Source organism: Thamnophis elegans, chromosome 11 (genome assembly GCF_009769535.1).
Source record: "Thamnophis elegans isolate rThaEle1 chromosome 11, rThaEle1.pri, whole genome shotgun sequence".
Lineage (NCBI taxonomy): Eukaryota > Metazoa > Chordata > Lepidosauria > Squamata > Colubridae > Thamnophis > Thamnophis elegans.
Window position 1 is genome coordinate 21,062,779 of NC_045551.1, and position 13,160 is coordinate 21,075,938.

General features: G+C 46.0%; 1 protein-coding gene across 1 annotated transcript in view; it reads right to left on the bottom strand.

Moving 5' to 3' along the window:
* REPS2 (RALBP1 associated Eps domain containing 2) overlaps positions 1-13,160 on the bottom strand; it is a 109,885-nt gene that overhangs the window by 62,982 nt on the left and 33,743 nt on the right. The window contains exons 5-6 of the mRNA XM_032226664.1: positions 3,421-3,512; positions 1,395-1,533 (exon numbers count right to left, since the gene is read on the bottom strand). Of these exons, the coding sequence (XP_032082555.1) occupies positions 1,395-1,533; positions 3,421-3,512 (231 nt within the window). The remainder of the gene's footprint in view (positions 1-1,394; positions 1,534-3,420; positions 3,513-13,160) is intronic.

Here is a 13,160-nt window from a genome sequence, read left to right on the forward strand (position 1 = left end):
TTCTGAATTTCCAAATTATAGCTAAATGCTACTTGAAAATTGGTAGTGAGCAAGGTATGATTATCTATCCTTTGCTGCTGTCTCTGAGCATATACAGAAACCTTAGATGGAACCTGTATATGTATATTGTCTGTCTGTCTATCTATCTTTCACATCCTAAGCTCTGAAAAAGTATTTAAAACAATAAAATTAATAGTGCAATATAAATTAATTAACAATTCCAATAATAAAACCTATAAAGAATAGAAGTTAGAATAAATAGAATTTCAAATATATATATTGAACTATCAGTTTATCATCTGGTATGAAGTGATATAACTTTCAAGGCCCTATGAAATAGCTCTGTTTTGAACACCTTTTGAAATGTTGACACTGTATCTGTACTATTATCATTTCAGAAGAAAGCTGTTCCATAAAGTTTCCTCTGCTAACCCGATTTTCGGCCACTGTGAAAGATGCGTGGAGGCCAAAAACGGGACGTGCAGAGGGCAAAAATAGCCGGCGGGTGGGAGTCGGTGGGTGGGCAGGGCTTCAGCAATATTCGTTCCATAAGACGCACAGACATTTCCACCCACTTTTGGGAGACAAAAAAGGGTGTCTTATGATATGGTACTTTTCGGATCTTAAAATTCATTTTATCAAAATACTTAAATTCCAGGTGAACAGCAGTAATGAAGTTTAAAGCAGGAAGATTTTAATTTAAAATGCATAATTTTTATGAAATACCAGATAAAATTGAAATTTCAATGAAAGAGTTTTCATATATATAATTTTTTTATAGAACTCAGTGAAATGGCCAAGAATATCTATTTAAACAAGGAGGACTGTAGCAAAGCACATATTATTTCACAGAACAAAAATCTATATACTGTCAGCATGAGGATAATGTTCTCCATGTCTCATATCACATTACTAATGAAGAGGTACTACAAAGATCAAATTTAGAACCTATTGAGAACTGAGAATGAAGGTTGAATGTGGCTTGTTGGCCATATCTTTTTTATATATATGTAAAGACTGGCATCCAAGAAATTGCACTATGTTGGATGCCTTCTGGAAGAAACAGAAAATGAGCCCCACCTGTCAACAAACTCTTAAGGAAGATCTTAAGATTATTAATGTCCCTTGGGATGATGCCAAAGGTACTGCGAATGATTGAAATTTGTGGAAAATACACTGCCCAATGTATTCTGTATAGGAACTAATTATGAGAGCATGTGCGAAGCACACTGGTACCAACTGGTAAAGGTATCCACCCCTGGTGTATAACCCATCTCTACCCCTATCAACACACACACACGCACACACACATTTTGCACTTGTCTATATGAATTTCATTTACTTGCCTACATTCTCAGTCTAGTATTACTTTCTGTGTTTACAAAGGACATTACCTGAAATGAAAGAGTTGAGATCCGGTTGTAAAGACTTGAACTGATTGATATAATAGTCTCGTTGTTCCTCAGTTACCCTCCAAAGATCATCTGGGTAATTACTACTGTTGTCCTGTGGTTCTCTTTCTACTGAAAGAGACTTCAAAAAAGGAAAATGTTTTATTTGGAAGGATAACAAAAAAGCTGAGCCGTTATTTCAAAGGATTAACTATGCTCTGTTCCTACTATGCCATTCTTGTAAAAATAAATTGCGTTGATACTTCTGTTGAATTTGCAAAACATTATTTTCCAGAAGCCATATATATCAAAAATTGTCAAAAATGAATGCCATGGATATTTAATGCATAATCTTTCCAGTGAAAGGGTTTACAAACTAAGGAGATAAAATCTACCTGAGGTAAAAAAAAAAAACTTCTTAAATAAATTGCTAACAATCCTCACATTTCCAAACAAGGAAAATAAGACAAGTTCCAAATGAATTAATAGTTGATTGATTGGACTCATTGTCAATATTAGGATGGGGAAAGATCAAGTCTCATAAAACAACTCTAGCTTCTAACATTTCCTAAGCAAGCACACCAGGAATAAATAATTCACAAGGAGAGGTTGCTTTTAGATATCCATTAAACTCTAATTCTATCAGTACGTGACCATTATGAAGAGAGGACATGAGAAAGGACAGCAGTGAGAACTGATGCAAAAAGGCCTTTTTAAATTTATTTATTTATTTGAGTTTATCAACCACCCAACTCCAATGGATTCTAGAAGTCCCAACTAAATGCAGTTCCAATTAAAATAGTTCACTATAAAAGTAAACAACATCAGTCACAAAGCCAATACAGATTAGTTAACACTCAGCTATCTTGCAGAATTTTAAAGGTTGCCTTTTCCTTGCTATAAATACCCACATCATAGTAACCCATGGTTCAGAGTGGCACACACTCCTGGTTATAAATTTTAGTTTGATCATGGTGAATTAAATGAACTTTTTACTTTTGGCAACTTGCATACATTAATTATCCAGTGCAATTTCTTCAAAAAAATTCTTGATGAAACATACTTCTTTCTGACACACACGATGTCTCTGTTCTTTAGAAATCTCTTTCTGATATACAAAATTGCCTCTGTTCTGTGGAACCCTCTTTTAGTTATACACAGATGCACTATTTTTTTGTGTAGATGCAAATAATGGCAGCATGAATTCTCAATGTAGCGAACATTTTTATTTACTCAAGCTGCTAATTTACTTACTGCCAATAAGATCTGGAAGATCTGTGAATCTTAATCCTAATATAAAAGCTAATATAAATTAATACCAACAATCCTCAATTTACAACTGTTCATTTAATAACCATTTTTCAGTTACAATGGCAGTTACAATGGCACTGAAAAAAGTGACTTATGACTGTTTTTCACATTTATGACAGTTGCGGTACCCCATGGTCACATGATCAAAATTCAGATATTTGGCAACTGACTCCTACTTAGGACAGTTGTTGTTTCCCAGGGTCATGTGATCCCTTTTTGTGATCTTCTGACAAGCAAAGTCAATGGGGAAGTCAGGAGTTCACTTAACAATCGTGTTACCAACTTAGCAACTTCAGTGATTCATTTAATAGATGTGGCAAGAAAGGTTGTAAAATGTGGTAACATTCACTCAACAAATGTCTCACTTAGCAACAGAAAGTTTGGGCTCAATTGTAGTCATAAGTCAAGGACTACCTGTACTTAAATTAGGTAGAATACAATCTCACTTTATATTGTAGCTGATCCTGTATAGTTGTAAAATGTTTCCATTTCACATATATTCTAAAGGCCAGAGCTCATATTAGCTCTCAGGTATGTGTTACTAGTTTTAGATTGCAATTGTCCTTTGCTGAAAAATACTACTAGCAACTATCTATTGATCTCATTCAAGATTAGTTCATGTAACATTGATTATAAAAATCAAAGTTTATTTTTCAATACTTATGTAGGCTGTGCAGAAAATTTATTTTCAATTATTTTTGCATCTCATGCAAATTACCTGAACAACACATGAGTGAGTTGGTATTGATTTGGGCCCATAATTCCCTGAAGTCAATCCATCTTGAATAGAATGCCTAGCTTCATAGGAACCTATATAAGATTAAGATGAATGCAAAACATATGCTAAACCAAAATAAAAAACAAAGTTTGGATCTTGTCTCATACCAAATTATTTAAACATATATACACACATTTAAAATTCACTTTATTACCATAAGCACTATTAGGATGGATAAAGGTTAAGGAAAAAGATTAATGAAGAAGGTTCAAATGAAAAATGTTTTTTAACACAAGGGCTTGAGTCTAAATAGGTTAATTCATTATTTACGAAAAGCATCTAATATCTCTCAGAACATCAATTTCTTTTGGTTTTTAACCTGAGCTCTAATTTAAACTAAATTTGCAACATACTGCAGTAGGTTAAACCAACATTTATCACATTCACTCAATGTTACAACAAAGCTGTCTACTGTTGTCATTTGTGATATATAGCAAATGATCAAAATAATTCTAAATTTCTGTAGTGGTTGTTATTTAAAATGCTTATTTAAATAACCTTGTCTTCTCTCTGAAAACTATGGAACCTTACAATTGAGAGAAAAAATAAGCAGTTTTAATTATAATAAAAAAATAAATTAACTAGTCCTAACATAATACAGTTAAGACAAGTAATACAAGGTGTTCTTTTGTAGCATCAGATAATCAGAAGGATTTGCACAGTAATATCTTGTAAATTTGTAAGATCATTTTTCTTTTTATATGTTGTGAACTTGTTGCAATAACAGTATTATCACTTTTATACACACAAATGATTTCTTTTTAAAAAAATATACAAAGCTGTTTTCTCAACATCAGGACATCTGTCTACTTAGTTAATATTGTTTATTCTGATCATCACATTTCTAAAGATTTACACAGAAGGTCCAACATAGTAGACATGTCTGAGATTCCTTATGATTTAATAGAAGCATCAGAAATTTTGTTGTATTGATTTTGTACAATGACAATAAAGACTATACTATAAAAATAAAGTATATGTACATAAAGTACATGTTTTGTTATTCTTCTATGACCCCATACTCCCATACTTATATATTATAATATCAAATTCAAGCTGCATAATTAGTTAACTTCTTAGCTTAAACAATTTTTGCAGTTAAAAATACAGTTCACATAATCAAGAAAAGGAAACAATATTGTTTAAAATAAATTCGTATATAGTGTGATTCTACGTACCATATTTTTCAGAGTATAAGATGCACCAGAGTATAAGACACACCAAGATTTTGAAGAGGCAAATAAAAAAAAGTTTTTGCACTCTGTAGACCTCCCCAAAAAGGGCTGTTTTTTGCGAAAATGCTTTCCCCTCATTTCTGCCTTCCCCACCCCCAGGAGCACTCTATAAGCCTCCTAAAGGCTATGCACAGCCATTTTGGTGAAGGGGTAGGATTTCAGGAGGCAAAAAAATGCTGTATTCAGTGTATAAGATGCACCCAGATTTTCAACCTCTTTTTTGAGGGAAAAAGGTCTTATACTAAAATACGGTATTTTAGAAGAAAAGAATGTTGGTCCTTACCTGAATGTTGCTTTTAAGTAGAATTGAGAGAGGGGTTATGTGTGGGTATTCTCAAAGCCTGATTGGTCCAAAGACTGAGGGAAATTTCTTTAATATTCCTCCATTCCCTGCTAGTTCCCAGTTTCCTCAAGGTCGCATGACAAAAGCTGCAAGATACAAGCAGACCACAGACCGCCCGACCTCCACCTGACTAGCTTCTGAAGCTCAACTAGGGAGGGATGTAAACCCTCCCTCAATTCTACTTAAAAGCATCGTTCAGGTAAGGACCAATGTTTTTTTCCCAGTAGAATTGAGGGAGGGGTTACGCGTGGGACATACGGAAGCTCAGTTCCAGGGAGGGAAATTAAGACCCAGGGGGAGGGGCGGTCGCTACCTGCCGGAGAACCCTGCGACCAAATGATGCCTCCGCAGATGCGAAAATATCCAAACGATAGTGTTGGAAAAAAGAAGTTGGAGATGACCAAGTGGCTGCCCAACAAATGTCCTCAAACTGGGTCCTTGTGGCTCACACTGCTGTAGTAGCAGTGCTCCACGTGGAATGGGCCGTGATCCCTGAGAGAGGAGTTTGGCATGAGGATTCATAGGCTGTGGAGATGGCCTCCCATAACCATCTGCCAATTGTGGCAAGAGACACTGGCCCCCAAAGAGCCGGGCTGAAAGGAAATAAAGAGGACCTCAGACCTGTGTATAGCCGACGTACACCTGAGATAAATGCGCAGAGCGCAGTGAACGTCTAATCAGTGCCAAAGGCATTCCTCTCATGGGAGGGAGCTGGGCAAAAATTAGGGAGAATTGCGTAAGGTGCGCAAGGTAGAAAGGAGAATTGACCTTCGGGAGGAAGGTTGGGTCCAGACGAAGGACCACTCTATCCTGGTGAAATTGGCAAAGATCGTCCTTAGATGACAGAGACCCCAGTTCAGAAATACGTCGGGCAGATGTCACAGCGACCAGGAATGCGACCTTCAAAGACAGGAATCGGAGGTGGACCATCTGTAACGGCTCAAAGGGAGTCCCTGTCAAACCCCTGAGAACTAGGGGCAGGTCCCACATTGGGAACCTATGGACTGGGGGCGGTCGAAGGTTAGCAGCTCCCTCAGGAACCTTTTGACCAGAGGAAGGTAAGATTGGGGGGAATGGCCATCCCCGGCAGGGACCGAGGACAGGGCTGCCACCTGGCGGCACAGAGTATTGTGGGACAGACCCCAATCCAACCCCTTTTGTAGGAACTTGAGTATCTGAGCAACCAAGGCCTCGGTCGGACAGATATTGAGTGGCCTGCACCACTTGACAAATGGCGATCACCTGGAATTGTAGATCCGCGTGGTCGACGGTCATCTGGAAGCATCAATGGTGATGATGACCCAGGATGACAGCTTTGCATCCCTAAGGAGGCTCCGCTCAAGTACCAGGTGGTCAAGTGGAGCCACTGGGGCTCTGGATGGATTAGGACCCCTTGATACAAGGATCTCTTCCTGAGGAATCCTCCACGGAGGAGAGATGGATAGCTGGACAAGTTCCGCAAACCAGGCCATCTGGGCTAATATGGTGCCATCAGGATGATGTCTGCCCTCTCTACAACTATCTTCCTCAGGGTGCCCGGGATTAGTGGGAGAGGGGGGAAGGGGTAAAGTAGGCCTGGCAGCCATCTGCTCCTAAGGGCGTCTGTCCCTTTTGCATTCCAGGCTGGGAAGCGGGAGAAGAACCGCATCAGCTGCGTGTTCGCTGGAGTTACAAATAAGTCCATCAGAGGGATGCCGAAGCGATGACAAATTATCTGGAACAGCTCGGGCTGCAGCTGCCACTCGCTGTGGTTGACTGTTGCGCGGCTTAGCCAGTTGGCCTGATGGTTGGCCGTGCCTGAGATGTGCTCTGAAGTTATTGATGCCAGATGTCTCTCTGCCCAGAAGCTGAGTTTCTGAGCCTCCATCCAGAGGCACTTGGAGTGATTGCCCCTCTGACAGTTTATGTGGGCTTTCGTGGCTACGTTGTCCGTCAGGAGGAGCACGTGTTGACGGGCAATCTAGTTGTGGAAAGGTCCGAGGGCCAGGTGAGCTGCCTTCAGCTACAGCCAGTTTATGTTGTGGCGCAGGTCTGAGATCGTCCATCAATCCTGCGCCAAACTGGAGTTCATCAATGCCCCCCAACCGAACAAGCTTGTGTCTGTTGTTATTGTAATCCTCTCCAGCTCCCAAATGTCCAACCCATGTCGTAGAGCCAGAGACAGCTACCACTGCAGGGACAGTCGGAGTTCTGCTGGCAGGGGAATGGTCCTTAGGAAATTGCTCATGGGCCTGCGTTGATATGGAATGAGCACCGTTGCCGGGAGTGGAGACAAGCCCAGGGCACTATCCCTATGCATGACACCATCTTGTCTAGGAGGCGGGCCAAGGTCAGGATGGAAACTTACCAACTTGTTTGTACCTGGTGCGCCAGCGCCTGGAGGTTGACTAGGCATTCTGGAGAGAGCCGAACCAGTCCCACGACAGAATCTATCACTGCTCTCAGATGAAGGATTCGTGTCGTGGGGAAGAGATGACTTTTGGGGAAGTTGATGGAAAAACACAGGGACTGTAACGTCTGTATGGTCAAATGAAGGTCGTGAACTGCCTGTGCATGTGAGTGGGCCAGGATGAGCATGTCGTCGAGGTAGCATTGGAATCTCACCGGGGTAGAGCATAGGTGAGCCGCCAATGTCGCCAGGACATTCGTGAACGTGCACAGTACTAATGCTAGGCCGAAGGGGAAGCCTGTATTGGAAATGTCGCCCCTTGTGAGAGAACCGGAGGTATCTGTGATGGGCCGGCAGAATCAGAATGTGAAGATAGGTCTCTGTTAAGTCCATGGACGCCAGAAAGACCCCCAGCCGGATCCCCTGGAGGATAGACCTGAGGGAGGACATCTTGAAGTGCCTGTATACTAGGTATTGATTGAGGCGCTTGTGGTCCAGAATTGCTCTCCAGCCCCCCAAGCTCTTTGGGACAACGAACAGGTTGGAGTAGTGACCCAACCAGTGTTCCTTGCTTGGGACCAGCTCTACCGCCCGAATGTTCAGCAGATGTTGTATGGCTAGGTCCATCAGGCGGTGGTGTTCCAGGTCCCGAGATGGAGGAAAGGTACTGAGGAGCGTCGGGGGCAGGGAGAGGAATTCCAGGCGAAGCCTGAGCCTGATGGTGGACCTGACTCAGGCATCTGGTCCTACCAATCCACGAAATATTCCAGGAGGCAGCCTATGGGAAGACTTGGGTTGGAGTCATTTCTCTTTGCGGAAGGGGCGCCTCCCCACAAAATGGCCGCTTGGACTGGCCCTGATATCCGCCTCTGTCATGGCAGTAGGGTTACTGGGCCTGTCTATCAGATCTGTAGGGGAAAGACCTATTTTGATGGTAGTCAAACTTGGCCGCATTGTAAGAAGGCTTATGGTAGGAGTTGTACAAGCATCTGGTTTCTTAGCATTAGAAGGAAAGACCTTCTTCTTGTCTTTGTTCTCTATGAGAATTGGGTCTAGACATTCACCAAAGAGATTAGTGCCTGGGTACCGGGCCACTGCCAGGTTCCATTTGGACTTGTTGTCCATCTGCCAACCCGATAGCCAGAGCAACCGTCTGGAAGTCACCAAGGTAGACAGAGCTCAGGATGCATATTTTATAGAATCCAGAGTGGCATCCGCAGAAAACTGCATGGCAGCAATAATCTTAGTGAGGTCTTGTAGAAGACGCTCGTCCTGGGCAGGTATGCGGTCCTGCAGCTGGCATAGCCACATGACTGCAGTGCGGTGAAGTAAGAGGCCGCTGTGGCAGATTTAATTGCCCAGGTGGAAGCTGTGAAGTTCTCACACAAGGTAAGTTCTGCACACTTGTCCTCCGGCTTCAACTTGTCAGCTACATCTCCTGACACCACTGCGGAGGCAGTGGCCAGGGCAGCCACTGGAGTGTCTACAGTTGGTAACTGTAAAGCCTGGGAGAAGGCCTGCTCCATGTTGTAGAAGCGGCAATCATTGCTCCCAGGGTTGGGAAGTGTGGAAGGTTGCGCCCACTGGTTCTTAACCACCTCTAGGAACAGAGGGGGGCAGGGACCACCTCCTTGTCAGTGTTGGAGAACATGGCCAAGCTTGGATCTCTCAGCTGGGAAACTGGGGATGCCCCTGTCCCTATCTTAGTGGTCTTTCTTACCTTGTGCAAAAGGGTTTTAAACATGGGCGGGGAAAAGAGACCAAGAAAGGCCGAGGGATCAGGAGGGACGGTGTCTTCGTCCTCTGAAAACCCCATATCCTGCTGGGCCTCTTCCCCCATGATGGACCCTTCGCTGACCACAGATGGGGAAGGCGATCTGGTACTCTCCCGCCTTTGGGTAGAGGAAGACTATCTAGGCTGATGATCAGTACGAGACCTACCCTCCTCCTGAGATGTGTGTGCCCTTTGGGATAGGCCTGTGGCTATGCCTTTTGTAATGGCAGAAGAAATAAGACGCTTGATACTCTCAGGGAGGAGATCTAGATCATCACGTTCATCCTCAGAAGATCCAATTAAGGGTGGATCCTGTGGGGCGAGGATGGCAAGTGGAAGGAAATTGTGAGAAGAGCCTTCCAAGGGATCCCCGCTGACCTCCCTAACTGCCCTCGGAGATATGGCTGGAGACGGGGAAACCTCCTGCCTAGTCTGCCTATGTGGTCCTGAAGCAGAGATAGAGGGTGAAGATGGGCTGAAACCCCTAGGAGGAGAGGCAGACTGATGCGAGCCAGGCCTAATGGGTGACTTGTACCTACTGGGAGAGTTGGGCCTAGTGACCTGGGCCTGCTTCTCTGCCCTGGCAATCCTCTTCTCCAGGGTGCGCTATCGCCTAAGCTTATCCCTGACTGTGGCTCTGGAGGGGCGATGGGCGGCCAAAGGCTTGGAGGCCATCGCCCTTGTCCTGTCCTTATCCCCATCCCTGGCCTGATCTAGGGATTCCCCTGAGGTCTGAGCCAAGTCGGGCCTAGAATCACCCATCGGGCACTCACATGGCCTTCTGGAGTAAACTGGGACCGTTGAAGACGCCTGATGGTGTCGCGGCCGTGCGGGAGCTGCGAGGTGGTGATAGAATGCCTGCCAGCCTCGATTAGTAGCTGCAATGCAGGCCTCGGCCTCAAAATGTCTGCCTCCACATGCGCTGCCCCAAAATGGCCGCCAGGGCTCTGCTCGCTCCTTGACAGCTGTGGCTTGCTTCCTTTAGCCATGGCTTGGCTTGCCTTTGCTGACTGCAGCTCGCTTTTCCTCCACAGCTCGCTTAGAGGACTGCGGCTCAGCTTTCCAAGCTGTGGCTTGGCTTTGAAGCCACAGCTCGACTCTTCATGCAGCTCGGCTTTTCAGGTGCGGCTTGCCTTGATGGTGCGGCTGCCTCACAGACTGCTCATTGCCTCCGCAATTGCCAGACTTCACAGCCCTCCCACAGAGCTGCTTGAATGGAGTCTGTCACCCTCGCTTGCCGGGCGACTGGATAGAGCTCCCAAGGCCTCAGGGCAGGAGAGAGGCTCCAAAAACGGATCTCCCACCCCGATCTGAGCCGGAATACCCAGTCTCTGAGGGCAGCAGCTCAAACAATTTAGAGTGGCCATTGGTCCTTACCTGATACGCTCATTTTCTGGTAGAGTAGAGACAGCAGCCAGACTGGGTATGCTCCATCCATTAACCAATCGGACTGAGTCTACACTTATGATGTTATCGGGCCCTTGTGGCTCCTCCCCAGTTTCACATGAAGGACAACTGTAGACTCAAGTGAGAATTGTGAGCAAAAAGTGAAAGTCCATAGTCACTGTATCTCTCTCTCTCCTCCGCACAAGGAATCCCCTCGCGTGACCCATACCAGGGCGGGGCTGGCTGCTGTCTCTACCAGAAAATGAGCCTATCAGGTAAGGACCAACGTCCATTTTCCTGTTATTGTAGAGACAGCAGCCAGACTGGGACATATCAAAGACTGGGCTGTCCACTAGGGTAGAAAATTGTAAAAAAAGGTCCGTTAGGGCACAAGCACTTGTTTCAGCACCCTGCCCCCAAAGGCCACGTCAGCCGATGAATACTTGTCCAACTTGTAATGATGTATGAAGACTGTGGGAGACGACCAGGTGGCCGCCCAGCAAACTTCTTCCAAGGTGGCTTGAGTGGACCAAGCCGCAGATGTCGCAGCGCTGTGTGTAGAGTGAGCTGTAATGTTTGCAGGAACCTCTCGGAGCAGTGGAATTGTGATCTTGGTCTGAGGGGTAGCGAGATCTTGCCCCTGTCATGGTCAGACCACTACCTATTGAGGCTTGACTTTCGGAGACCAAACCCCCACTGTAGGGAGGAGGAACCGACCAGGTGGTTCCGCCCCAGGCGACTTATGGACCCTTTGGGGTTCCAGACGGAGCTTGGGGTTATTCCTGATACTCTCGCCCGCAGTCCGGCGGAGACTCTGGTTGCTGCCTGGAATTTGGCAGCGACGAAGTCTCTCAACCGGATTGCGCCTCTACGGCCACTCCGAGGCAGTGGATCCCGGAGGGTTCATTGGTTTACTGAGGAACTCCGGGAGATGAAGCGCCAAAGGAGACGCCTAGAGCACTTATGGAGGTCCAGTAAATCCGAATTGAACCGAGCATTTTTGACAACCTACACCAGAGATTACGTTCGGGCAATTAGGATGGCTAAAAGAACACATATTGCCTCTCTGGTTGCATCTGCTGAGTCGCGCCTAAATAGGAGGGATACGGGCGATCCGCTGCAGGGCAGGGCTGAGGACTACGTCCAATTCCTCGCAGACAAGGTTGCTCGGTTCTGGGCGGACCTGGACTCCAATCCTGCAGAACCAGCCGAGGCACTAAGGGATGATCTGGTAAGCCATCGCTGGATTGAGTTTCAAGCTGTTACCCCTGAGGATGTGGACAAGGCGATGAGAGCTGTAGGTGCCTCCACATGTGTGCTGGACCCGTGCCCCTCCTGGCTGGTTGTAAAAAGCAGTGAGGTGACACGAGGCTGGATCCAGGCGGTTGTTACCGCCTCTCTACGGGAGGGGGTCTTTCCCCCTGCTTTAAAGGCGGTGGTGGTGAGACCCCTCCTGAAGAAACCATCCTTGGATCCAGCTGTTTTAAATAACTATCGTCCAGTCTCCAACCTCCCCTTTGTGGGGAAGGTTGTTGAGAAGGTGGTGGCCTTTCAGCTCCAGCGGTCCTTGGAGGAAGCCAGTTATCTCGATCCATTCCAGTCCGGCTTCAGACCTGGCTGCAGCACAGAAACCGCTTTGGTCGCGTTGACCGATGATCTTTGGAGAGCCAAGGATGGAGGCCATGCCTCCATCCTGGTGCTCCTTGACCTCTCGGCGGCTTTCGATACCATCGACCATGGTATCCTTCTGCGACGACTGCGGGAGGTGGGGGTGGGAGGCGCTGTTTTACAGTGGTTCTCCTCTTACCTCTCGGACAGGTCGCAGTTGGTGTTAGTTGGGGGAGCAGAGATCGACCCCTAGGCCCCTAATGTATGGGGTGCCGCAGGGTTCGGTCCTGTCCCCCCTTCTTTTCAACATCTACATGAAACCGCTGGGTGAGATCATTCGACGGCACGGGATAAAATACCATCAATATGTGGATGATACTCAGTTGTATCTGTCCGCCCCGTGCCAACTCAACGAAGCGATGGATGTGATGAGCCAAGGTCTGGAGGCTGTTAAAGACTGGATGGGGGTCAACAAGCTTGTGCTCAATCCAGAAAAGACCAAGTGGCTGTTGTGTTTCCCTCCCACGAATTGGCCAAGTGCTCCATCTCTCAGGCTGGGGGGTCAAATTATACGCCCCTCAGACAGGGTTCGCAACTTGGGAGTCCTCCTGGACCCACAGCTGACCTTCGAACATCATTTGTCAGCTGTGACCAGGGGGGCATTTGCCCAGGTTCGCCTGGTACACCAGTTGCGTCCCTACCTGAACCGGGAGGCCCTCACAACAGTCACTCGTGCCCTTGTGACCTCTAGGCTGGAATACTGCAATGTGCTCTACATGGGGCTGCCCTTGAAAAGCATTCGGCGACTTCAGCTAGTCCAGAATGCGGCCGCGCGAGCGATTGTGGGTGCACCTCGCTTCACCCACGTAACACCTATCCTCCGCGAGCTGCACTGGCTACCTGTTGATCTCCGGGTGCGCTTCAAGGTGCTACTTATCACCTATA